This window comes from Siphateles boraxobius, unplaced genomic scaffold (assembly GCF_051911475.1).
Source record: "Siphateles boraxobius isolate OS27281-9 unplaced genomic scaffold, OSU_SipBor_1 19, whole genome shotgun sequence".
NCBI classification, from domain to species: domain Eukaryota; kingdom Metazoa; phylum Chordata; class Actinopteri; order Cypriniformes; family Leuciscidae; genus Siphateles; species Siphateles boraxobius.
The window spans coordinates 19,913,878-19,928,798 of record NW_027508799.1 but is presented as its reverse complement, the minus strand read 5'-3'; the positions used below and the strand labels follow the sequence as shown (position 1 = coordinate 19,928,798).

The following is a 14,921-nucleotide window of genomic DNA, read 5'->3' as shown; positions in this document are numbered from 1 at the left end:
TCTGACAGCAGCTTTTAGACTACCTGCATAGAAAAGCTTTCTCTTTGTATCTCTAAACTAAACTCATCCCTCTTTAAAACATCAAGCATCACCATAGTAAAAAATCCACAGCCTTTGACAATAAATTAGATATAATTACTGGTAAAACATTTATAGATTGACTTTGAATGCTCCTGCTATTAAGTATAATCCGTTTTTGGGAGGACTATGATAAAATCGTATTTATGTGATGAATATCTGTCACTTACCCTGTTGAAGGTCTATGGTTTAAAAGTGTAGTTTTACAAATCACTGAAGATCACGTTATGGGTGGTTGAGCCTCTGGTCACATTAAGTGCTCAGTACGACTCGCGTGATTTGTTTTTGTTTCAAGGCAAGCTAATTGTGCTCGTTCATCTTCGGGCCGTGAAAAATGACTCCCATTTTATGTAATGTGCAACTGTTGGGGGTGAAAAATGAGAAAAATCCTCCTAAATTTTGTCACAAATTCATAAAAACGAGGGTCTTTCTGTCCCATATTAGCCTACATTAGATAATAACTTTGTCCAGACACAGACAGCAAAGCAAAATAGGCCAGACCCCGACAGGAACTAATAATACTGAACCCAGTGAGACTAGTAGAGCAGACACAAAAGCTATAATGGCCTGTGGGCTCATGGGACCACAACAGATGCAACAATCTGAGCAAAATCTCTTGCAGTCCGTTCTGTCAGTCACATTGAGAGGAGACTTACGACCTTTTGCTCTAATCTTCAAACCCCAAATGGGTGGTTTTTGGTACTATTTTCATGAATATGTCACATTGCACTGAATTTGAAAGCTTTTCTGATGAAACAATAGATTCAAATTAAAGCTCTTCTGTTATTAAAGCAGCTTAGATTCCATCAAAAACTGACAGCTAGATCCATAACTGAGTAGTGTCCTGGCATGTCCCACTTGGCTCTGCCTCAGAAGAATATCAGCATGTCATTAATCTCTCTGTTGTTATAACACGTCAGTAAAAATTTATGACTGATGCGTTTTGGTGAAAAATTGACATGAGGGCATAAACTGCGGTCTGTTGCAGAGTGTCTTTGTTTTTATATAACTAAAACCAAAATGATTAAAATTGTTTTTGTTAATTGAAATTAAGCTGAAATAAAATGAAATATAAATATATGAAAACTTAAACTTAAAAAAACTTTAACGAAGATTAGAAACGTTGTCTCGGCAACTAAATTAAATAAGTTTAAGTTGACATACTAAAATGGGTAACACTTGAGACTACTGTTCCATCATTATTGAATAACTTCACAGGAGCAAATGATTAATGCAATATTAACATTCTAGTAACTACTATTAACTAATAAAAAACTCTTGATTAACAAATTAGTAAGCAATAGTGCTCAGTTGAATGTGGTTGTTCACTATTAGCTAATTAATAACTACTTTTTGGGGGGGAAATAACATTATATTACTAACTATATTACAAGTTAGTTACCTATTTTTTTAAAGACTACATAAAAGCATCACATAAAAGCAGCACATCGTATGAAAAACAAAATGCTCACAAATGTTTCATGGACAAAATAAGGATGAGTAAATATGATTCATTTAATGGGCCACCCAAGCATAGTTGTGGTGTGGGAATTCTATGATTTGGAAATAATGCGGGGGAAAAACAACAGCCAGTGAATCTTTTGAAGGACAGTGGTGATGTTGTCACGAGAGCGGCAGTGAACCAGTTCTGGATGTTTTGGAGTTTATTTAGACTTTGAATGATGTTCAATAAAAAATGCTGTTGCAATAGTCAATTCCGGATGTAGTAAAGGCATGAATCAAAGTTTCAGCAGCAGAGAGTGATGGACAAAGATTTCAATTTTGTGAAAAACAAAATATTCATTTTCAAAAAATATTTAATAAATATAAATATTTTATTTTAGGCCTATACTGTACATTTCTAATAGATACACCAACGTTTGGGGTCAGAAGATTTTTCCTAAAAAAAAATAATGCTTTTATTAAGCAATGATGCATTAAATTGATCAGAAGTGACAATAAAGACTTATACATTCTTACATGATTTCTATTTCAAATAAATGCTGCTCTTTCAAACTTTTTATTAATCGAAGAATATTGGGGGGGAGGGAAATGCATCAAGTTTTCAGAAAATATATTAAGCATCTCAACTGTTTTCAACATTAATAATAGTAAAGAAATCATACTTGAGCATCAAGTCATCATATTACAATGATTTGATCATGTGACACTGAAGAGTAACAAAGTAATGGCAGAGTTTTGCCATCACAGGAATAAATTACATTTTAAAATATTACAATAGAAAACAATTATTTTAAATTAATATTAGTAATAATATTTCACAATATTACTGTTTTTTTATATATATTCCAAAGCCCAAACTTTTGAGCGGTAATAGGGGCATTTTTGCCTTTCATAGAGTAGAAGAGACCATAAATGACAAAGGAGAAGAGCAGAAAATAGGATTGTTAAAAAACCTGGAGTTGAGAATCAACACAGATCACCCGTAACACTACCATTCCATATTCAGAGTGCTGCCTATTACCACTTTAAAATGGTCAGACTTGAAGCACATTTCCCACTGGGTGCAGGTTTCACTCACCAGTGAATGGATCGATTCTGTGTGATTCAGTGGCTAGCACCCACCATTTCAATTTTGAACGGCATTGTCCATTGATTTGTATAGTTAGTACTTAGTAGTGCTCATTTGTCACAATTTTGAAGTCTTCACTTCCTTCCTTTCACTCTCCCTCAGCGTGCTAGTCTTAGGTCCATACACGTTTGCATTATCTATGATATCTTAGAAAGTTTCTTAAATAACGCATGACCTTTGAAACAGACTCCCTGTTGGGAATGTGCCTATGATTCTTTAAGGGGCCGCTCTATAGGTTTTGGGACAGAGCCATAGGCTCAATGGTACACTTCATAATATTGACAATGTAATTAGAGCGTATGCTCAGAATAAAGGTCCAAATTATTATAATTTACCAACTTTGGGATCTCTGTCCTTGCCTAAATACCAGCAGAGGCTCATAAGGATTATTTGTCTCTACCTGCAACTCCAAAAACATACCTATACATACATTTCACTGAAGTTTCCAGTTTTAAATTAACACTAGAGGCAGTATAATGCCAACAACTGTTATTCCTTTTAACATAAATGATGATTTCAGGGGCAGATTATAGATTAATAAAGACTTATTTCTTGCACAATACTATGTTATCACATTTTTTCAAAGTACATGATTTGTAAACTAATGCATTTTTACATTTTCATCACATACATAGTTCCATATGTGTGGCTTTTCTGATGTAGTAAACTTGCTCGGTAGCTCACCTGGTACAACACTAGTATTGCGGAGTGTGTGGGTACGAGTCCCATGAAATACCAATCATGATTTAAGACTTCATAGACTTGATGGAACATGGTTGCTTCAGCAAATGCGTTTTTACCACACGTTTGCTTTTGGTTAGGTTTACAGTAGGGTTGGTGCTATGTTATCTTCAATCACATTAACCTTTTAGCGCCACTTAACAGACACTTAATATCCGAATTGCTTCAATACGTGTGAACTGATTTAATAAAATGTTGCCAGATTAATGTTCATCTGGATAAAACTGAATGAGCTCACCACTCACTGGATATTTCATTCTGTTTTCCCAACAACAGAGTGCAAGGCATCAGATTAGTGAAGGTGACCTTTGCATTCATGTCCTGTGGCAGCTTTCACAGATCCACATATGTACAGCAGCTCCACAGTGTGTGACAGCCTTTTCTTCATTAATCCTGAGCTGAAGCTCCATCATTACCGGCGAATTTCTGCCGAGAGGGCGGTCTGCAGTCGTGTATGGGGTAATGAGCCGCCTTGAACATACTGGTGTCCTTTCAGCCAGCACAGGAAACTGTGTAAACACTCCTTTTCACATTTATGTCTCATTACCGGCAGGTCATAGAATGACCATGAATGATATTCTCTTTGTGACTCATACTTCTTTTGTGTGTCTTGATTCGGATGTTTCTGTCTCTGTTCGTGGTCTCTCTCGCTCATTAACAGTTTTTTAGAAAGTTACTGAATTTAGGCTACTGTTTTTAAGCTTCAACTTTTAGATGACACAAATGTGTTGTGTTGTACACATTGCCTCCTTCCTGTTTATAATGAGCAGAGCATAGTAACTTGGGTGTCACTTTGTATTATGTTCGGGGGGGATAGGTTGTGTACAGATGGGCCGATTATGTCATGAATATTAATTGGGTTATGCACAAACAATTTGAAGTTTTGATAAATACATGCTTTTCATAACCAGGTAGAATCTGGATATTCTTTAGCTGCAATTTGTACCTTGTATTTCAATAGGGGCCATTCATGCTGACCAATTCAAATCCAGAATCAAATTCAGTCCTGGGAATTTATTGGTCAGATGATAAACAAGTGGATAGAAAAGAATAGCACTTTGGTCTGGCAGTAATGTTTTTCGCTTTGAATTTTGGGTTCCAGATTGCAGATGTATGTCAGAGAATGTTCATCAGTATTTGTTTGGGAACATATTTGTTTACATATTGTTTTGTGATTTCACTAGAATGGATAGAGATTTGTGGAAAAGTGATGAAGTGGAGCACGTCTAAGAACTGTGTTTGGAAGAAAATTTGTCACTGTCGCTTTGTGCAGCTGATGAAAACTGTAACAATTACTATATGTTACAATGACTATTAACAGAAACTATATAAATCATGCTCAAAAATTGGTGATGCTTTCTCTGTAAGATGTATTAGATACATCCCTGCCATTAGTAGGGATTTCAGAAAGTGGTGGGGATACAATTAGCTTTGGCAGAAAGTAATAGGAACACCCATTATATTTGACGCCAATGTATCTTGCAATTTCATATTTGAGACTTGCCTAAAATATCTCTACTTTATGTTATCATTAGCTCTGTAAATCGCAAAAAGTGTAGGAGAGCAGCCCATGCTTTTTTAACCAATCACAAACCCCCTTTTACAGGTAGCCTTTTGGTTTGCAGGAACGATGGGGCATAAACGGCTGTAATCACTTACAGCACCTTTAACTCTATTGAGCTGAAACTCTATACCCTCATGGAAGGATATGATGTCTAATGCCTTAATATTAACTCTCTAAAGATCAGCCACCATAATGTAATTTAGTGGGCAAACTTATTTATAAAAAATAAATGGACTGATTAACGCATTTGTGGAGATTGGTAATGACTATATCTTCGAGGGAACACGAAACAGCATTTCGAAGATAAATTCATCCATTAATAAAGTTATAAGATGAAAAAAGCCTCTAAAAGCATTTCAAGCTCCTGCATCATGCGCAGCTATTACAGATAGGATTAATTCTCCGTGGCGCCTCGGGTTTTCTTCCAGCTTTCAGTGAACAGCCAACCTGGGCTTGGTTTATTAGTACAAGTCTCATCTCCGTAAAGTCTTTTCACACACATCTGAGTGACACATGTCATCAATTAGCAGGAAAAGGGGAACATCGTAGCACACATTGTTATTCCAAGGGCTAAATCGGTCGGATTCAGATTTGCATGGTGGCAGCTCAAGGCCCTGCGTGGATCTAGCCTGGGATTTACGTCACGTCTATTAGCGCAGGCTCACAAACAGGAGATTTAAAGGGCTTGGTGATGTACACACTCCAGGTTTGTGATTGGTACATTAAACTACATTACTATGGAGACTGGTTAGTGCAGCGGAGGGGGCTGCAAATGCCTTGGCAATGGAATGGAAGAGTACACTATTATTTATCTGTTCGCAGATTGTGTGGTCTTTCAACAAGAAATAAGTCAGAGTGATTGTGTAATTTTCGCACCTTTAAATGTAAAACCCACATGGGGTTGCTTGCCCACACGGATCTGTGAGTAAGCATGGCGGGCAAAGATAGCACAGAGATAGAGAGTAATCAGCCTTCCAGTGTACCGAACTATACTACGTCTGTGACCCGATTCTCCATTCAAACCACTGTAGCCTTCGGCATTGTTGCTAATGGTTTAAGGGCCACCATGATCCTATTTTTTTTTTTTTCACAGCAATCATGCTTAAAATCTCTGTGCCAATGAAATATGGTATCTATCATGGCAAGTTTGAGGTTTGAAGAATATAATTTGACATTTTGTTGAATTTATCTGACAAAATACAAACTCGGCAACAGTGCCAACAAAGTATTAAATAATTTGTGAGAGATATTGAGGCTCTCAAAAAGATGTTGCTCGCTATGAACAGACAGTTATGTCGGTTTTAAGTTTTCTATTTCTTATTTGTTCAATTTGTTTAGTCACAAACTTCACTTGTTTCTCCTAGACAGCTATGAGACTGACAACAAATGGAGACTTTTTCAGATTATTTTCCAGAGAAAATACCCCATTATTCTCACATGTATGAATAACAGAGTCTGCAAATTTAGATACCAAAAGCCCTATTCGCGCGGGATAAGTATTACCTGGTGACCTCTAGTCATTTGTAATAATTGCGGAGTTTGTCTGAGATCTTAATCCCGTGCGAATCGGCCATGTCTGTAATTTGTAAAGTAAAAATTCCCCAGCAAATTACCTACTATATTTCGCCGAACACCGAGGTCCTGTGATAATATTAGTCCCGTGCAAATCGGCATTTCTGTGATTTGGCCGGATCGTATGTCATTTTTTCAAGGTTTTTGTTTCATGTGCGCCTTTTTATCCATCTTTCGCGAAGAATGGAAGCTGTGTTGGAGTGTTTTGATAGTATTTTGGGTGCTGGGTCATATCGCTATACACAACTACACAATTTGCAGAAAGTGAAAGCTGAAAGTAATCAGAAGAGCAAAAACAAAAAGAATGATTAGATGGAGATGAATGACATGTATAGCAGTATGCGGTAAGGAACTTTATTCTGTTTATGTCATAATATATCATACAGCTAGACCTATAACGAAAATACATTTTTCCAAGCAATTGCCTATTGACGTCAGAGCCGGGAGATAAGTGAGGAAATTTGAGTAAAATCACAGGCTTCGGTTATCCCGTGCGAATGCACCACATGAAATTCAGATGTGGTAATTTCTAAATCACACGAGGTCCCCAGATAGTACTAATCCCGTGCTAATAGAGTGCCGAAGTTATGACGTCACTTTGTAGTCCAAAACGCGAAACTGAGTTAGCATTTTAGCACTTCCGGTTCCCTCGCCCTAAAGTCTATGGGTTTTTTGAATGGGTTTTTGCTAAATCGCCTGAAATAAGGTCTGTGGTTAACAAAGCCTCTAAATATTTTCACGTTTTGATCTATGACATAAAACACACCAGTTTTAACCTGCTTGTGGTTTTTTAAACTTTATTGTGTCTGCTTGTGGTTTTTTAAACGTTATATAGGCTTCAAAATGTATACATTTTGGATTAACTTGTAAAGATTATCTTGATAGACAAAACGTGTAAGGGTCACAACTCTTTGTTGAACACAGATCTTATTTTTTGCGATTTTCCAAAAGTCTATGGGGAAAATGCATAGCTTTTTGATCGAGGGAACCCATGCGCCGCTAACTTCCGAGTTGTCCTACAAAGTGACGTCATAACTTCGGCACTCTATAGGGCTAAAGTCTGTAATAAAAAGACAGAGATTTCATCATTCTTCATACAAACTAATTAACGGTTTGCTGGTCTTACTTGGTCTCCCAACCTGGCAAGGCTGATCTAAAGCTGGATTTAAAGGGGTGCACGTTTCAGCTGGTTGCCCAGCTAAACTAGTTAAACATCAGCCTTAACCGAGTTGTGAATCAACTTAAACCAGCTAAAACCAGAAAACTATCTTAGAATGGTTTAAGCTGGGGCTTTTTTCAGTGGGGCTGTAAGCCAAAAATAAATTGTTTATTGTTTAAATTCTTCTTAGGATTTATAGAAGAAACGTTTCAGACAAAGTTGATACCTAAATGAAATTCAACTGAGAACTCTAAAATCTCATAAGTTTTGAAAGAGTAATACAATTTTCCTCTGGGTTACACATTCATTATGAGGATGTGAATTTCAATGATGCTGACAGTAGACCAGATTTTGCATTGGAAATTATATTACATATTCGCAGTGCAGTCCTCTAGAATTCATTTGCATGATTATTAATTAATTTATAGCTAGATGAACCCATTAACTTAAGAGGAACAAGAGAATATAAATTGATTTCGGTATATAGCAAAAATCAAACACGTAGAGTAAAAGATAGAGCGATCGTTTTTAACGTCATCAACCTTTTTAACAGAAATGGATGTTATAGTAATTTCAATGGGAAAAGGAAATTTTTGTACAAGTAATATATATACTGTAAAATAGCATATATATATATATATATATATATATATATATATATATATATATATATATATATGCCATATATACTGTCCATAGCAAATTATTTTTTCTGTTGAAGACACTGTTGAAGATTTGACGGCATTCTGTATACAGTATTTGAATGACAATTTCCTTGCTGACATATTATCTGCTCTGTCTATATAGTGCAATATAGTTTGCATATAACCTAACTGCAAAGAGTTGCTGGTCCGTTGTTCTTTTCACCTTGAAGAGTTGGAAACTCCAACGTCTAAAGGTGCGGTCCATTTCTCCTCGGAAGTGGGAAAGTCCTAGTCTCCACTCTCAAGTAGGATCTTTTAACTGGAATCCCCTCTCAAATCGGAGTTGTAATGGGGAAGCGCAACAACCCCGACTTCAGAATTCAATATGGCTACTCAGCACATCAACCTTAGTGAAACAGTAGTAATATATTGTTCATTAAGTGGTGCACACAGTACTATCCAACCTCTATTTGTGGACATGTTACCTCTGCATTATCTGTGCAAAATACTGATTATGTATGTTTGTATTCCAAAAGACCAAACACAACAAATGTTTGCCTGGACAGGTCCATCTTAGTTTTCTGGCCTGTTTACTGGAATGCGATCAACTTGGGTGTGACATCATTCCCAGCTACGACATCCCTCCTCTGTAAATGGAAAAAGCTAATTTGCGGCCCTCGTCCCTGGTTAGTTGTCACAGAGATTTACACAGTTAATGATATAATGACTCAAAGTTCCCACTTTAAAGTACATAAATATAAAACCTGTTTAGCAAATTTGCAGAGGAACCTGTGTAAACAGGGTAAATGAACATCTCTGTTGATCATTAGACACCTGCAAAAGTTAGCATTGCATAGCATTGTTTATAAGTGCAGTGTGCCAAGAGACATTCTTGTTGACAGCTGAACACCTGCAAAGCTAATAGGAGCCAATTTTTATTCTTCTTTACGTGTCATTTTTTTACTTTAAATTGAACGCAGTGTAACATGAAAAAAAGGCCTAGCTGCACATAACAAGAAAATCTGAAGTTTGGAATAACACAGGTTTACTTATAGGTTAGGTTTAGGTTATATATAAAAGGATATTGGTTTGGTTTAATGTAAAATATAGTTGTGTATAAAAAATATTCATATTTAAAACGTATTAAACAATAAACCATCGCTTCCGGCCATTGCTTGAATCACGCTTCAAAATGTGCTGACATGGCGCTCGCGCTTCACAATGCTCTCATGAGCGTACAGTATATACACGTATGACAGTTGCCGGAAATTATGGTTTCTAGTTTAAAAAAATTCGTACACACACAAACCTATCACGCCTAATCTACTTGGGTCGTATGGATTACCATTGTGATCGCTTTGTGTGGTTTCTCGAGCATCAACTTTTGGGCACACATTTACTTGCATTATTTGGATTCACAGAGATGGATTGTTTTTGAGAGATGGTGAGTGAATGATAGGAGTTCGATTAGGTCTATTTAGACCAATACAAAATCCAGCAGTAGACAAGGGCTGCAGTGCTTTCAGTTTTTGAAAAAAGAAAAGAAAGTCAAGTCAAATGGTATTTACATGTTTTCAAAGAGCAATTCAGATTTTTGTATTCCCTATGTCCTTTATCAAACAGCACCAAATAACGAGTACAGAGACGAGAGAGACAGTTCGGGATTCTTTCGCCACCAAGTCGTAGTCCTATAATAACTGCAGCTCTGGGCATGTGACCAAAAGCATGAATCTTACTTGATTCAATGTTTTCTTTGCAGTGTTATGGAAAAGAGAATAGCACCTCTCTTTAAAAAAATGTCAATGTTTGTGTCAGTCTGACAGACACATTAATAGGCGTTCATTGAAATTATGTTCATCGCATTGGTTTTCCACACCGAACATTCATCTTATTGTGAACAGAACTTTAATAGTCAAAAATTCAGAGATGGTTCAAGTTATTACGTTCTGATGGTAGTAAGACCATAAACATCTATTCAGTAAGTTAAAAAGGTATATTTTGATTTCATGTTGACTTTAAGCTATTTTTCTATTAATCCCCTTGTCATTCATTACATTATACTTTTTGGTTGCCTCTTATACTATACATTTATTTATAGCTAGAGTGGATAAAAAAATCTACGTGCTTCAAGACTGACAACATGGCCAGCCAAGACACTTCCAAGTCTATGTTTTTACACATTTCTAACAGAACTATTTTCCTGAGGAGCGCATTGTCTTCCTCATTTTACATGCCAGAATGAATTTCCTGAGAGAGTGCTAGCCATCTGCCGCTCTCCAGATTCAGACAGTCATCCTTTACGGGTCAGGCAAGCCTGAAGAAAACACTGCTCTCCGGACAGCAGGCCTGCCAAAACAGCAGGAGTTAGTGCAGGCACAAAGCAGTAGCCACGTCATGTGTACGACTCATATCCCAGGACCTCACTTTATCAAACCCGGTGAAATTGGCCCTACTGTGACATTCCCGACTGCAAAGAGCACATAAATCACCTTGCAGTATAATAGCTGAGACAGAGTCCCGCACAAATGACCTCACAGAGCGTCTATCCGCTGATGTCGGACTGATACCACTGTGTCTTTCTAGACCCTTTCTTTTTCATGCACGCAATTACTGGTGACACAGACGGTTCTGTTTGGATAAAAATAGTCTTAGATATAATCCCTTGATCTTGATCTCAGTCTGGTCTGGGCTTTTATCTTCGAATGGATGGACTAAAGTGGACCGAAAATGTTCAGAATCAATTTTGCCTAAAGGAAAGATTATATTACTGCTGTTTTATCCCATATTTTGTATAACCATACTATGGTTGGAAATTGTATTGAAAGCGGTTGAACTAGTGAATACTTTGATGGCTCTCTTGATATTGTCAATATTCGCTGAAATACTTCCAAAATAAATTTTATCAAATCCTAGCGTGTCAAAGAGGAACACTTAGAAGAGGAAGTACTTAGAAGAATTTTGTCTTTCCGGAAAAAAAAAAGAGTACTTCAGACCAATATCAATATGATATACGTATTCCAAGATCTTAAAAATAAAGAAATCCTTTTTGTGCAAGTGTACTGCATTAGTAGAATGTGACCTGAAGACAGCCCGGACCCTGTTAGCCTGATACTATCACCTCCTGTAGTGTAGTCTGTTCAGAAATATTGCTTTTACATTGCAGAGGAAAAGCAATTAGTTTGAGAGGAATATGTCATGCAATGCTAATCATAGAGAACCATGTTTGAATCCCATATAATTATAATGACATTTTCAATAAACTAGGATTCGGAGGCATATTTAATTGCATTTATGTTTGCGATTTTACTGATTTGATTAACTTGCCTTGTACTGTACACCAATATTAGCATAACATGAGGGATTTGTGCAGAAAGTCTCCCTGTGACCCATAGAGAAGGCAACGTTTTGGGAGTGACATCTGTATTTAAATGCAGGAGTGAATCCCTAAATTGTCTGGAGTCAGCAACACCAAAGGCCATGGGTTCGATTCTCAGGGAATGCTCAAACTGATAACTTGCAAATCAATGCAATGTTTATCGCTTTGGATAAAAGTGCCTGCCAAATGCATACATGTAAATGTAAAATTGTAACCAAAGCAGAGTTTAAATTTTTTTTAAACCAGAAAACGGAGATGCAGAACTGTCCGGCACAGTTCAAAAGAACCAAAATGTATGTTTCCACAGAATTGAAGGGCTAGTTGAAAAAAAAAACTAGATTGGAAAGAGTCTGAGTAGGCACTACATTTGGCGAAATGTAGTACTTATACTATGAATGCAAACCAGATGTACTACGCCTGCCATGTTGGCTTTGTCATGTGACCTACAGCATCAGTTGCAATGCTTCACTGCCATTCTCCTCTTCACTGGCTTCATGAGATTGCTAAAGTTTTCATCGATTGCACACTCCAGAATCTCAGTGGAAATAGTAGGTCATCCGCGTACTTTTTTCCTACTGTCTTCCAAATTCTGACATACTACTCTTTTGGAGGACTGTTTTTTGCATATATGTACGTCAGATGCAGCAGTCGTCTAAAAATGTGCCAATACTTTTTGTCAAAACATTTTCTCTCTCTTCTAATCTTTTATACATCTTCCTTGTATCTAAATTTGGTTTCGACAGCTGGCCCACTGACCCACTGGGAAAAGTTGCGGAGCTCCTTAAGGCCCGTCCGTCCATTCCTGGAATGAAGTAAACCAGAGCAGCACTGCGGTCAGTAGTCATTCTCAGGTTTCACTACTCCAAAATCCTAATATTCCATGATTTAAATATCTCCTTCTGAATATCTCTAGTACAGTTCTGTTTTCAAAACACAAGCATTCCATCCTTATCTAAGATCTTGGTTGGAGTTTCTTAATGGACTATGAGTCTACTGTACAAATGTCGAATAAGTATTGATTTTTTTAGTTGACTAGATTAGTAGTTCCATACTGTACATTAGTGACACTTTCATATGTCTTGGTTTACACAAACACTCACACAGACAGCTGAGCTGTTCTTATCTTTGAACATCTGGTATTTAAATACAATAGCAGGAAAGTATAACAATCTTCAGTTAACCGTCCGCACCCAAAACGAAGGCACACACAAGGTTATTTTCTCAGTTATCAAATTATAGCTACTATTACTATCCCTGCTCTACACGTTCCCTGTATAACCTCAAGCATAGCAGTCTTATTGGTCGAGATGTTGAATAATGTGAGGCCTGTGGTGTTTTGGATCTCTGCTGTCATAAAGCTGTCTGTTTAAATGTGCTATCATTAAGCATAACAACTACCCTGATGGGTTTTTGGCAATGCTCAAAATATGTCACCAAAATAAATCTGTTTCCATTTAAATGTAATTGTTTCTGGAGGTTCTGTTTAAATAGTAAGAATGAATAAGAACTACTGAGCCCACTTTTTCAGTTTCTCTTGTACACTTTTTAGAAGTCTAATGAAGGTGGTCATTTTTGACACCTGCTCCCTGGGCTTTCGGGCACAATTAATAAGGTTAATAAAGTTATAATGAGGTTATAGGGCTAAAATAAAGCCATATTATGCCATATAGGGAGACTTGATTCAGCTCGCCTCATAATAAAGAATTATTTAGAATCTAAATATAATTTGCATAACAATAAACAAATTCACACGTTCCTGGATTAAAAAGCTTAGCTCATTCACATTTCAACAACATATTCTGAGAATAAAACTGTCTTATAATCAATTCATAAACAGTGGGCTGTTTTATTTGTTAAATTTTTGGCTATTAATGTCCGCAATATAATATTTTATTGGTTCACGCCGTATGTGAATCGGTTCAACTGATTCGTTTTAAAGACCCGACTCAACACAACAATTCGTTCACCAATCGGACATCGCTACTAGTTGCAATATACAGTTTCCACATATCCACAGCGCGTCGCGCGCACATGCCAGAGGTATCTCATATCTCTATAAATATCTCCATCGCTTTGCTTGAGTGACGATTGCAGTGCCATGGGCTACTGTTTGACCTGTTGTATAATCATAGCCTAGTAAATGAAACGCAATTCATCTGTTGGTGATTTAAGCGCGCAGCGGCCCATATTGTTGCACTCACTGTCTCTTCAGGCTCCTCTGACAGTTCAGATCCTGGACACTCCGCTGATAATAAATTAAGCTGACTGCCATGATAATGTCAAAAAGGCAAGCTTCTGTTCACATGACTTAAGTCACGTTGTGACATATTTCTCTTTTTTCAGATGTAGGCTATAATGTAAGACTGTAGGAAGCATCGCGCGTACAGTAGATTATTCGAGCGCTTCTTTGTAATCTACGGTTTTATTTTCTTGAAGTAGGCTATAGCCTATAAAACAGCTCCGCTTCAAATTCAGTTTTGCTCTCGGATAAGTTGTAGAATCTTCTGTAAAGTGACATAAGGACGAAATAAAGAAAATACGGTGTTGCTTTGAGCATGTATAAAATTAGCGCCTAGTGCTTTATTAAAAATAAACCGAATACATGACATACTCCCATTATTATAACGCACACTGATGGGTCCTAAAACACATAGCATGTTCTGTTCATCATCATCATCATCATACTTGACGGACACAAACCGAACCGAGATGGCAACATCACCAAACATCAAAAGCCCATGAGCCAAGTCCAACAACGCAAAAATCCGAGAAACCAATATAGCGCCAAAGCTTAAAGTTCCCTACAGCTGCGAGGACTGAATGAACGTGGTTTGTCAGTACTCACCTCGCTCCAGGGTGAGCGGTTGTACTGTCACTGTCGCCATGACTGTGCTGTGTTATTATCGCTCAGAGAGAGAGAGAGGGAGAGAGAGATGGAGCTGCGGCATCAGCGGTGTAGCGGCGGAGAGAGCGAGTGAGCGCTGATTGGAGCCCGTGCGGATGATGGGAGTGGTTGGGAAGCGAATGGGATTTTTTTTACCACCCGCTTGATTAGCGGACATGGAGCTGGAGCGTCTCTAGTAATTCTGATGTGTAAAACGTATTTCTAACTTTAATCGAACATGGAATAAACGTTTACATTTAAACTTCGAACGAAATTTTATTCGAAGAAAGGTTATTTCAAGTTTGTGGGA

General features: G+C 37.3%; 1 protein-coding gene across 2 annotated transcripts in view; it reads right to left on the bottom strand.

Moving 5' to 3' along the window:
* lin7a (lin-7 homolog A (C. elegans)) overlaps window positions 1-14,684 on the bottom strand; it is a 37,301-nt gene extending 22,617 nt beyond the window's left edge. For both annotated transcript variants that reach the window (XM_077234145.1, XM_077234146.1), the window contains exon 1: window positions 14,573-14,684. In XM_077234145.1, the coding sequence (XP_077090260.1) occupies window positions 14,573-14,612 (40 nt within the window). In that variant the 5' untranslated portion in view covers window positions 14,613-14,684. The remainder of the gene's footprint in view (window positions 1-14,572) is intronic.
* Between the last annotated feature and the right edge of the window lie 237 nt (window positions 14,685-14,921).